General features: G+C 39.1%; 1 protein-coding gene across 3 annotated transcripts in view; it reads left to right on the top strand.

Moving 5' to 3' along the window:
* Positions 1 to 755: 755 nt before the first annotated feature.
* XPOT (exportin for tRNA) overlaps positions 756 to 13,087 on the top strand; it is a 38,310-nt gene continuing 25,978 nt past the window's right edge. Inside the window, exons 1-6 of one of the 3 annotated variants that reach the window (XM_081249817.1) lie at positions 756 to 1,130; positions 4,618 to 4,751; positions 8,182 to 8,264; positions 10,141 to 10,197; positions 11,200 to 11,269; positions 12,039 to 12,257. In XM_081249817.1, coding sequence (XP_081105943.1) covers positions 4,692 to 4,751; positions 8,182 to 8,264; positions 10,141 to 10,197; positions 11,200 to 11,269; positions 12,039 to 12,257 — 489 coding nt within the window. In that variant the 5' untranslated portion in view covers positions 756 to 1,130; positions 4,618 to 4,691. Of the gene's footprint in view, positions 1,131 to 4,617; positions 4,752 to 8,181; positions 8,265 to 10,140; positions 10,198 to 11,199; positions 11,270 to 12,038; positions 12,258 to 13,087 lie in introns of those variants that run through there. The other 2 variants (XM_081249818.1, XM_081249816.1) reach the window with 2 other exon arrangements.

The raw sequence follows: 13,087 nt of genomic DNA, 5'->3' as shown, positions 1-13,087 counted from the left end.
GTATGCCAAACACACGTATTAATTTAATCCTGCCAACAACACTTTGAGGTCAATACGATTATCATCCACCGTTTCACTGATGAGTAAACTTAACTACAGATAGATTATGTAACGCGCCTGAAACTGAGGTTAACAACTAGTGAGCGGGGTGGCAGGTGACGGGAGTGGGGCGAGCTGGATCCAAATCTACGCAGCTTGTGCCTACACTTCCCACTCAGTATTAATAAACTAATCGGTGAATGAATAAACGAAGTAACAGCATCATAGAAGGAACCTACGAGTAGGACTTCCTAAGAAAGCGCTCCTTCTTTTCACGAATGACAAAAATACTGGTACGTTTAAAGTGAAAATAAAAAATTTTCAGCGCTCCTCGGGAGGATCCTCACGCGGGGGAACACGTGGGACCACAAAAGAATAATTAAACAACTGACTCACACGTGGTTTCGACCACGTCGTGAGGCTCTCCGGGGCTCCATACTCTAACCTGCCAACTACCTACCTAAGCCTTTATGGAACGTGCTAAGCAAACCCAACCCTGGATCTCTGTGCCGGCGCAGAAACAGCGAGGGACTCTACAGCCGGGAGAGATTCCTACGAACCCCCCATCCCAGCATGCACCAGAGACCTCGGCGACCACGCCTCCTGGCGAGCACCCGGCGAGCGCGTGCGCCCCATCGCCCGGAAGTGTCGCCTGCACATTTCATGCTGGGAGTTGTAGGCTCTCGGTCCGCGTTCGCGGGCCGTAGTCCGCACTCTCCATGAGGCTGCTGGCTTTGGTCCGCGCGGCGCCGACGCGGGGAGCGCGCTTCGCGCTGACTCAGCGGCGACGGTGGCGGCAGCGTTAGCTGGCCCTCGCGCTCTTTCCTTTCCTGGGGCGCCGACCCCGCCCGCCAGCTTGCTAGCTTGCCTGCCCGGCGCCACGCAATAGAAGGCGCCAGGGGACGCGGAGCGGCGAGAGGCGCGCGGCCCCGGCCAGCTCTGTCTCCGGGGTTAGCGCTGCGGCCGTGGCGGAGGACGACGGTGACAAGGGCGAGGGCCGCTCTCCCCGCTCCCTGCTTGCGGCGCCGCTCCGCTCTGCTGACCGGCCCTCGGGAGTGCAGGCGGGGAGGCGGGATGGAGTGATAGGGAAGGTGACTCGGGGCTCGGGGCGGGACTCGGACCCGACTCGGTCCACGCGAGGCTGCGGGGAAGTTGGCCGGGAGGACTGGCCCGGGGATCCCCCATGTCGGGGAGTGGTGCGGGTCGGGCCCTCCATGGCGATGCTCCCAGAGGCTGGGCGGACTGGGTGGGGGTGGGTACAAGCTGCGGCCGCCGAGGCTGAGCGCGTCCCCAGTGCGTGGCCGCTCGTTGCCGGGTGTTTCATCACCCGAGTTGCCACGAGGCTCCCTTTAGGGGAGGGATCCGGGGGAAGGAAGGGGGTAAGGCCGGCCGAGGAGGGCCCCCATTGCCTGTGGCCCCCGATATAGTAAAAGTGGCTGAGCCCGTTTGTAATACTTGTAGCGTGTCCCACCAGTTTCAACTGCAGAGACCTCAAACTTGGTTCCTACCCCCCCGACCCCCGTCCCAGGACAAAAAAGAAAAAAGTATTATTTCTGTGTAGTAATTTGCCAGCACGGCACGCCATTTTTGCTTTTCCCTTCCTCACAATTCTGCAGGAGTAGAGAAGCGTGATGTTTCCCTGTAACCCGAAAAATGGAGTACCTTTTGAAAGTGCTAATTGTAACAACTAGCACTGTTTGAGAGTGCTAGTTGTTACTGAGGGAAGTTACGTTTTATTAAAGCGACTTGTCATAGTGGTGTTAAAAGGCTGGAAAGATTCAGTCCTGGTCTTTGAACAGTCTTCAGTAGGTATAGAGGAATTTTTCCAGATTGTTTTGATTCTTGATTTAATGGCTATACATGGGAGAGTTAGGGCTTGATATTTCAAGTATGTTGCTCGCCTTCCCCCGGAACGTTTGCTAGATGCGTAATTGAAGTGTTTATCACATTGTAACAAATGTTTAAGCCTGCACCTCTATGCGGTGTTAGAACATTATGCACAACCTTTTACTGGTAAAATTGTCACCTTTTTGCACAGGTTGTAACTTTTCAGTTTTTTGCATACATGTGAGTAATTTACCATTGCATGTTGATTATTATCCAAGTGCCTTCTCCGTGGGGGATTCTTTCTGTGCTGACAACTGTAACAAGTTTTGTTTCCTTAAGTTGTTTTGTTTGCGATGTTTTTTCTTAGGACCACTTGCTGTTTCCATTGATAAAATCAAAGTGACCAAGCTTATGCAATTTTCAACTGTAACAAGTTTTGTTTCCTTAAGTTGTTTTGTTTGCGATGTTTTTTCTTAGGACCACTTGCTGTTTCCCTTGGTAGAATCAGAGTGACCAAGTTTACGCAATTTTCCCTAAAGCCAGGCCAAATTCAAGGAATCTTTTATAGGACTTAATCTGGGATTCATAGAAATTCAGATTGTCTTTTCTTTCTGTGTGTGCATTTTTCAGGGGAATTGTCATCAGATTTTCAACAGTACCTTTTTTGGTTTTCCATCTGCTCAAAATGCCAGTTTACTAGTTTAAGAAACCCAGGGCTTCCCTGGTGGCCCAGTGGTTGGGAGTCCTCCTGACGATGCAGGGGACACGGGTTCGTGCCTCGGGCCGGGAAGATCCCACATGCCGCGGAGCGGCTGGGCCCATGAGCCATGGCCGCTGAGCCTGCGCTTCCGGAGCCTGTGCTTCCCAACGGGAGAGGCCACAGCAGTGAGAGGCCCGCGTACCGCAAAAAAAAAAAAAAAAAAAAAAAAAAAATCTAGATTACTCCAAGTAGTTCACATTCCCCCGTGTGCCTAGCTCTGAATGATAGATAAGCTATTGAGGACCCACTAGGTGCCAGGCGTGCTTTACATACCTTATCTCATTGAAGTCTTTGCAACTTTATGAGTCAGATGCTCTTTTTCCCATTTCATAGAAAGGGCTCTCTCTCTCAGGTTTGGTAGTTGTGTATGTGGCCCTAGTTTGAAAATGACAAGATCAGAGTACCAATACAGGTCTTTCCAAATCCAAAATGTATGTTATATTATGTCCTAGGGACACAGTGACAAATACTCAGACAGTCTCTCCTTCCCTTTAAGGTTAATGAGAGAAAAGTAGTAAGCAGACAGTGACAGTGTATATCAGCATTTAGGTGGGGCATCTAATCCAGTTTGGGAGAGTTGAACAATAGGGGTCAAAGAAGCGTTTTTGAAAGAGGTGACCTCTAGGCTGAATTCTGAAGAACAAGCAGAGGTTAACTAAGTAACAAGGAAAGAGCAATGTGTCCAAAGAAGATGAAAGGCAGAATACCACTGGCCTTGCTGGGTTAGGGTGCAGAATGGTGAGGAGTCGTTGAAAAGTGTTTGGATCTTAATCCTGAGGGCAGTGGGGAGTTACACTGCCTCTCTGTAGTCTGTAAGTATGATGGTAACCGTAAGAGAAGGGGTCAAGCTTTCTTCTCCAAGGCTCTCAGCACATATCCTGATTTATCATTTGATTCAGGCAGAGCCGGGGAGACAGAAAAGCATGTTGTAGTAGGAGTCTTCTAACCTGGATCTGATCCTGGTCTTACCATTCCCGAAAGGCTATGACCCCTTCCACACCACATCCCCCATTTAGGTTCTTGACCCCTTTAGGCTCTGATCTTCTCTTTGGTTAGATCAGTTACGGTCTAATTGGTTATGATAATTTTTTTTTTTTTAAAGCCTTACAACCTTTTAACAGGAGTAGTAAGACCTGGTCTCCCTACCTCAGGTAGAGTTTGTTCTTTGCTTCTGCAGATAAATATACACTTTATCAGAAACCAAGTTGCCTTTAGGGCTGGTCATGTTCTTACTTGAGAATGTTAGACCCTATACTGTGAAAAAATGTAGTATTTTCCAGAGACTAAAAAAAGTTCTTAAATAAGAAAAATCAGTCTTGTCAATTTTTATAGCTACTGTTAGAAAACAGTTTTTGAAATACATTTCTGGAATTGGGCTGGCAAGAGCAGAGATCTGTAAAAGGCAGAGCTAGCCCATTTTTCAAAAGCTAAATGACTTGTTTTTCACTCTTTAGCTCCTTTTTCATTTGACTTCTCCTGAAGTACTTGGTAGACTCTCCAGAAAGGCACTCTGAGATCCGTATTTAGTCAGCCATTCTAATTTTTTAAAAAGGATTGTGATATTGATAAATGGCAGTAAGCAAGTATTATAATTAGTATAATAAGATGACCTGGATTTGTCTTTTTTTTAACTTAATATAGCTGCACAATTGCACTTTAATGGAGATGGTAATAACATAAATTAGATACTTCCATTTCAAGAAAAAGAATTACTTTCTGTACTTTATTGATGATCTTGAAGAAAAACATTTGAGAACCTTAATAGCATACCTTAGATGTTTAGAAATTACACCTTAGCGGAGTATTTAGCAGACCCAATCTTCTGAGACTTAGGCTCCTTTAGTTGTAATTTGGATAGGTTCAAAAGAAGTTCTTTTAACTCTTAAACTTCTTTGCATAATGTTACCGCTTGTTATGATATTCTGGATAAGCATCTATTTTGTTTATCAAGTATTGTTTTCTTTCAACTTTGTGTGTGTGTGTGTGTGCAGATGTTTGTGGATTCTTCTGTGGGATCAGAGGGCACGCCTGTTGTAATCAGAAAACTCCAAGTATAGCAGCAGGGATGGATGAACAGGCTCTTTTAGGGCTAAATCCAAATGCTGATTCAGACTTCAGGCAAAGGGTAAGTTAAGTCGACTTAATCATTTTTTAAAGCATGTTACGGAAAGATTTGCATTAGAGGACTTGAATCAAAAATACACATCTGATAAAGGTTTAATTTGGGTGGAAATGAATAGAGGAACAAATTTGAGGTATTTGACTATATTCTGAATACAGAAACAGTGAGTGATTGTGATTTATTTTCTCTTTAGTTGGCTTAAAAGTATTAAAATCTCATGTAATTCAAGGCAGGTCTTTATGTCACATCACTATTTCTAACTATTTAAAAGTTGTAATGCAAAGGATTGTTCAAGGAGCTTTCCATAGTAGCCGGTGTACATATTTTCCCATTGCTTGGTTTGGTCTAAAAAAGTTGCTTAACCCTCATGTTAGTGATAGTTAACATCCTTGTTATTTAGACATGTTCGTAAGCAGTTATGATATGCTATCAGGTTATGTAAAATGATCACATGACAAAGAATCCATTATGAGGTGCCGGGATATTTGGGTAAGTATAAACAATTCAACATAATTTAGCCTACACCTGTAATCATGACTGTGGCTGAATGACAGAAGAATCTAAAGAACAAGCCTATAATTAAATTTTTTAAAGGTGCGTGGGTGGTTTGAAGTATAAGGTAAGTGGATGGAGAGTCATTTTCTTCTTTCTACTTCTCATAGCAAAGAATATTTTTTATAAATGAGCTAAACGAGGTTAACAATTTCACAAAAAATAGCAATTTAACCATTTTACAAAAAATAGCAATTTTTCTGCTTTTAAGCAGAGATTTTTTTAAGTAGTAAAAAATTTCCAGGGGTTTCCAGCATAGTACCATGTGCATGTCTCTGCTGTTAAAAGAAGTAACCAGCCCTCCAGATGGAGGTAAATAACAAGAATTGAGATTTAAATAGCTAATTACAAGATATCTATCAAACTGGTTAGGACATGAAAAGTCATTAAATGTCCATGTCTTCTGTGTATGGACAAATATTTCTTTTCATGGGAGTGTAAGCTACCTGCCTTCAAACCCTTAGTCACATAGTCGAAGCGTCACAGACCTGTACCTTTAGTCTGGCTTGGTACTACATAGTTATTATAACTAAAATCTTTGACTATTTGTTTAGTTATTAAATAAACTTCTGTTATTTTTTATGTTCCTTTTTTGAAATCCTTTGTTTTATAATTAAATTCCACCATCCAACGGGTGTTTTTTTTAATGTGCCATGATTTTCTTTTTCAGAAAAGTAAAACTAGTACACTGGCAATGGTTTTAATATAGAAGTTAGGTTTTTAATCAATAAAAATGGGTTCTATCAGTCACAGGCATATGTTAGGCATCCTGGTGCAGGCTTAATTTGATATCCCATTAAGCCAACCTGCATAACAATTAGGATGAAAAACAAGGAATCTTAAGGAAAAGTGAGTTCTGATAGTCCTGATAATTGGAGTTCAGGAGTAGTGGGAACTTAATTCAGTTTCGTAGTAAGATAAATGACTACCAACCCTGGTTCCCAATTGTCTGTCTGTAGTTCTCTGTTTTCTACATGGGCAGTAAGTAGCTGAACTGACTCTGTTGCCACTTAGAGACAGTGGAGCATTAGAAAGAAGTTACGAGAGAACTGGGTGATCAAAGCTTTGACTTGTTCGTCATCGCCACAGTTTTTTTTTTTTTGATGCTAGTATCACTTGGATTCAGAGTGCAAAGACTAGCTAAAACTGAGATTTTTCAAGTTATTATCACTTAAAAAAATAGAATATCTGTCTTTGGTTTAAAACTTGCTATTATTTAAAGAAAATGGTATGTCAGTGACAATTCTAGCAGCTGAATCACACCTCCCCCACCTCTTTTGGTAAGTGAAATATTAGGTGGTAATGCAGTATACGATTGACTTCAGCATTGTCCCCTGCCCTGGCCCCTGAGGTATTCCTAAAGGAAACTCTAGGTTTCATGGAATAGATATTGTTAGACACCTGAACTAGATTATTTTGCAGCTGCTTGGGTTCCTGTATTCTTAATTTCTAAAAATAGCTGTTACTTACACTTAAGATAGTATTTGGTGATCTTCATCTGCTCACGTTTATTTATCTGGTCCTCTGTCAGTGGGAGCAGCCACTGAGACCACGTCTGAAAACGCATTCCCTCATTCATACAGTTACATAACACAGGAAACTATCACCTAAATACAGTGGATTTTTTGCTGCTTATTTTTTTTTAACCTCTAACTGAAAGGAAAAAATAATTTTATATCTTGACAGTATATGTGTGTGTGTGTGTGTGTTTGTATGTATGTATATATATAAACATAGACACACATACACATGAATATATGACATATACACACATGACTAAAACAAGTTACACAAAATAATAGTTATTCTTGCTAGGTGCAGTGCACTCTGATATTCTATATTCTGTTTCATTTTAAAAATTGCTGATCAAGACCAATAAAATTGTCTTCATCATGGATGGGGCACAAACCACATTTTAAAAAAATATACTGGCTAATTGAAATTAGGTTCCTCTAAGGCTTAATATTGTTTCTAACTAATTTCAGGGTTTGTATCAGTATGTAATTGCTTTAAAATCATTTAGCAGTGTTTCTAGAGATTATTGTTATTTTCCTGACTGAGACATTTTTTACAAGTTGGTGAGATTACTGTTTGTCCATTGTCATATGTGAAACCTGCATCTGTCATTGATTCCAGTTGCAACATACTAATGGAAAAGTGGCAGAAGTCACTCCCATTTTCCCGACAGTGGTAGAGAGCATATGGACTTGGTGCTGCATCCATTCTAGAGTGTACTTGCTCTTATGACAGGCCCCAGAATTCGTGAATACAGGGATGAGAAACACATTTCCTAACACTTTGACCATTTCAATTATTTGGTACTTCTGCAAACTTCATATCAAGCACTTGAACTCCGACTTTAATCTCACTTTTTAGGAAACTTACATGATATAGCTGAAGATTTTAAATAACTCTCCTTTTCTGTTAAACAGTAGATCAAATGGCATATAGAGTATGTTTCTTCTTTTATAATCACCTCTTTAATAGCATGTTTGCTATTAAATAGGAAAAATATTGTTTATATACCATTTTATAATTGCATATACCACAGTAGTATAGCACCTGACACAGCACTTGAGTGTTTTCTCTTTGATCTTCCTAATAATTCATAGATATCTGCAGGGCATTTTTGTGTTGTCTCCTTTCCTGTAAGGAAACAGGTTGGAGTATCCAACTGATGGAATTTGTTTTTTACTTAACCTTTTTCCTAGGAATGATCACTAAGTTGCACATACTCAGAAGCCTGAATTCAATGTTTAGCTATTTTTTACTTAGTCACTTTTTTGTTGTTAGTTTGCTACTCCCAGAAAACTTTATTGAGTATTGGCAGAGAATTGAGATTGACTATTCCAAATGCATTTTCTGCTTTGCAATCTTACAGGCCCTGGCCTATTTTGAGCAGTTAAAGATTTCCCCAGATGCCTGGCAGGTGTGTGCAGAAGCTCTGGCCCAGAGGACGTACAGGTGATTAAAACAAAATTTGCATGATTTGTAGGAGAATGTAAATTTTTGTGAACTTGACAGGATTGTTACATTTACCTGTTTGGAAAATGTTTTCATAAAAACATTTTATGACTTATATTTTGGAAAACTATTCAGTGTAGAACTGAGAAAAATAGTAAACTAGTAATTTGGCCATTCCAGAATTGACTTCTCGTTAAAATATCCTTTGCCTTATTCTGAGTACCTGGCAGTAGATCCCAAGTGGCATAGAGTTTCTATACAGTAGAGACTTCCTTATCTTCTTATGATGGGGAGGGATAGTTGGTTTTCTAAAAAGTTGGTAAAGGAGATAATCAAAAATTATATATATCTTAATTTTTAATTTTAATTTAAAGTATATAAACAGTTACTAATCTTTTGATATTGGACCAAGGACTTTTATTTGCGTATATGCCACTAACATTCACTTCATCATTCTCAACATTGATCACACCCATAATTGATCCTCTGTAATTTCCACTTTGGGTCCCTGTAGTGGATTGAGGAACAGTGAGTACAGATTTCTAAACTTTTTATTTATTTGTTCCTATCTCTCCAAGTTATCTGTCTCACATCACATAGGTCCAAGGTTTTCCCCCTGCAGTGTGACTTCCTATGAACTCTTTCTAAAGCATTCAACTTAATTTTTATGAAAATATAAACCGTCATCATACTCATTTCATTAGTTTATTTAATAATTAAGTTACTTACATACAAAAGAAGTACAATGCACATAGTGAGGCTTGGGGAAACACAGCTGACTAGTTGTAAATAAACAACTCTACTAGTGGGAGTAGAAGTTTATAGGGGTCAGTGATGACTCTTAGCTAGAGTTCTTGGCATGCTGTGGGTGTCAGTCACTACATTTTATAGCCGAAAGGAAGTGCTCCAGTTTAGTGAAAGTTGGTTTTGAGAATATCTATATGTCTTAGAGTAAGTAAGGGCTGGCTTTTAATTAAAGGCTCCCTATAGTTTATATTTTGAGTGGAAGATCTATGTCATATAATTAGTTAAAGCTTCAGTGCCATCCATGATAAGATTAGAAACCCTAGGGTCTTAGAAGAGATGCAAATTAAATGTAACTTTTTAAAAAAACTTTTAAAAATTAAGTTTCATTTTCTTAGGTGTGAAATTATTAATTTTTTTGGTTAATTGATGTAGTCTAAATGAAGATAACATCTCCGTTCTTGTATTGACTAGTTAGCTTTGTATATGAAAAATTGTTCCATGACTAAGCCTGGCCCAGACCAACTGTCTTAAGATGAACAGATTGTTGTTCACTAACGGGACTTGGTCAGAGTTTGTAGCTGGGTGGGTGTTGATTTTTAATCCCCTTTTATAAGGGCAATATATTGGTAACTTGGTTTTCTGTATGAATTTTTGGGGCTGGACTGCCAGTCCAGGTGACTCTGCTTGCTTTGGATTTGACTGCAGTAGAACTTTTAAGTATGACTTTGATGACCATTTCTGGTTTGACTCAGTCTCTGGCTGTTCTACCGTTTGTAATTTTACATCTAGCCTTTCTATTGTAAAACGTAGGAGTTGTTCTGGGAATCCTAACATCTAGAATTTAGGGGGAATGCCTTCTGTTTGCAAAAGCACTGTATGTACTTAAAGTGCATCTTAAATTTTTTTGGTTATTGCGTTTGCCAGATTTCCATTGAATATTGTATAACATAAAAAGTTCTCTTAGCTTTTTAAACAAATGGATGTGAATGTAAAACTTGAGATCAATAAGCCAGAGGTCTAGTTTGAGAAACTTTTCAACTGTAGTTTATTCATTACTATTTTACCTTTGATTTGTTTTCCCTAATTCATATTCTGCTTATCTAATTTTTCTTTTTTTTTTCTTTTTCAGTGATGATCACATTAAATTTTTCTGCTTTCAAGTACTAGAACATCAAGTTAAATACAAGTAAGGCTTTTCTCCCTGAGATTTGTGGGGAGAGGCCGTTTTTTTTTTTTTTTAAACTTTTTAATTAATTAATTTCTTTTTGACTACGTTGGGTCTCTGTTGCTGCAGTCAGGCTTCCTCTAGTTGCAGCGAGCAGGGGCTACTCTTCGTTGTGGTGCCCGGGCTTTTCATTGCAGTGGCTTCTCTTGTTGCAGAGCACAGGCTCTAGGCGCACGGGCTTCAGTAGTTGTGTACAGGCTTAGTTGCTCTGTGACTTGTGGGATCTTCCTGGACCAGGGATTGAACCCGTGACCCCTGCATTGGCAGGCGGATTCTTAACCACTGCGCCACCAGGGCAGTCCCGAGAGGGCATTTTTAAATTAGTTTTTCCCTCTTTGGGGACACCATAACATAGGTTGTAAATTGATGGTATATGTCATATCCAGCTCATAGATGTATTTTGATTTATCCCAAAAAGTGTTTTAAAAATACTGAGTTCATTGGTTACGTATAAAAATCCAGTCATTTCACAGGAAAAAAAATAGATTTCCAGCTTTTCTGGAAAAAATTAGAAGATCTAGCGATACTGAGCCTGTTTCTCTGAACGATGACTCTCTGTTAGAGTTGAATGGCAGTGTGGGCACTTGCATGTAGAACCTCTGCCTAATTTAAGTAAAAACAGTGAATTGCTGCTCTGGGGATCCTTAGTTTGCCTACTGATTTATTCTGTAAACCACAGACCTGAGACCATGGATGTATTTTCGTCTGAAAAATTGTGTAGCTGCCATTTTGTTTTGACATGAACTGAACCACAAAACAAAGATCAGTATTGATACCCCACCTGCCTCTCCCACCCCTGTCTTTAAAGCAGTGATGAGAGGTATTACCAATTTGTTTTAGGGAATTTTAGATAGTCGAGTGCTGTACAAATTTTCTCATTCAAATTTATAAGAGGCCGTTACTTTTTTAAAACCACAGACACTAAACATTATCATTGTTATTTTTCTTCCCTATTTTGAACAGATATTCAGAACTAACTACTGTTCAACAACAACTGATTAGGGAGACACTCATATCTTGGCTTCAAGCTCAGGTAAAATAGTAGTTTTTACATTTAGTACCTCAAATTGCCAGATATTTAAATTTTTATTTTTGCAAGAGTTTGCAACTTCACCTCAAAAATGTCACTCATTTATCCTCCATTTCATCATGTAGCTCTTTTAGAAAGTGCTGTTTTTGAAGATCACGGGTAGATGAAAACTTAGCAATAACTTAAAATTATTTTGATAATTGAAGCTGTCATTCTGCCCATGACACATGGTGGAAACTTCAGTTTTAAAATGTAATATTTTTTTAACTACTTGACAAAAGTGGCTTTTCTGTTCACACTTAAGGTGAGCCCTCCTGGACAGCCTCTTAACAAAGAGCCCTTTTCAAAGGAGCCAATAGAGTTCTTTATTCACTACATTCTTTTTCATTAATTTTAGCTAATCTTAATGTATTAAAGCAGTTGTGTAGCTCGGATGTTTATTTTCCTTAAAGAGCAAGCAGCTAAAAGAAAAATCATTGAATTTTTTTTCTTCCTAGAAAAAATGATAGGAACTACTAATGCTCTGCCCATGAAACTTTTCTCTGAAAGTGTGAGAGTGAGGTGTAACCATTAGCACCTTTGTTCATTTGATTGTTCTCCATCTGGCTAGTCACCTCAGAACTTTGGTAATTCTCAAGCATATTTGTTGCACAGCTGTTCTAGAGCCTAGTGAAGTTTGGTGGGGTTTTGCCTATTAACGATAAATAGGAAAACAACGTTTGAGTCTTTTCCATTTACATTTAACATTATGAACTATTTCTCTGTTTGTCAGATGCTGAATCCCCAACCAGAGAAGACCTTTATACGAAATAAAGCAGCCCAAGTCTTCGCCTTGCTTTTTGTTACAGAATATCTCACTAAATGGCCCAAGTTTTTTTTTGACATTCTCTCAGTAGTGGACCTAAATCCAAGGGGAGTAGATCTGTACCTCCGAATTCTCATGGCTATTGATTCAGAGTTGGTGGATCGTGATGTGGTGCATACATCAGAGGCAAGTAACTTCCTATTAATTTTAAGTTTTTAATGTAGTTATTGTAGGAGATGGTGGGCATATAATAAAAGGATCAAGAAGGTTTTGTTATTGTTTTTTTGGAGATAAAACTTTATTAAGAATACTTACAAGTTTTTTCAACATTTTGAATTTTGTTTTACAAAGGAATTTAAACTTGGGTTTTTTTCCCAGGTGAAGGGTGAAATTAGAGTATTCAGATTTTTTTTTTAACCAGGCAAGAACTTTCTCTAGAGAAATACACAAATTGATTTTTTCCTATGAATCTACTGTAGTCAAATGTGGCCTATATTTACTACTGCTTTAGAGTCACCGAGTGAGGAAAAAGCATTGCTTGTGAATCAGTGCTGGGTTCTTCTGTATTCTCAGTTAGTCACGTAGCCCGTCACCTTAGTCTTTCTCTATTTCTGTATTACCCGATATAACTTTTTCCTTTTTCTTAAAGAACACAATGGAAATAGCTTAATTCAAATGTGTATGATAATTTGAGGTCATTGTATGTCAAATATGTTTGTAAGATTTAAGTAATTGCTATTCTCGTAAGTAATTTTAAGTATTTGTATAATATTGAGAAATAACTTTTATCACATGATTAAGATTCCTAAGCAATGTTTATTTATAGTTTGTGTTTAATAAGAAATTATGTCTGAGGAAATGAGGAAGGAGGAATTAGAAAGAATCACAGGTTATTATTTTAGAGCAGATAAATAGGAAATAGCGGCAGGGAATGTGTTAACAAGTCTGGAAGTTTAGTGGTGAGGAAATTACTGTGTACAACTATTATTCAGATGTTAAACATTATTTTGGGAGGT

This window comes from Mesoplodon bidens (assembly GCF_964165515.1).
Source record: "Mesoplodon bidens genome assembly, chromosome: 11".
NCBI classification, from domain to species: domain Eukaryota; kingdom Metazoa; phylum Chordata; class Mammalia; order Artiodactyla; family Ziphiidae; genus Mesoplodon; species Mesoplodon bidens.
The sequence above is the reverse complement of the archived record's forward strand: the minus strand, read 5'-3'. Positions and strand labels throughout refer to the sequence as shown.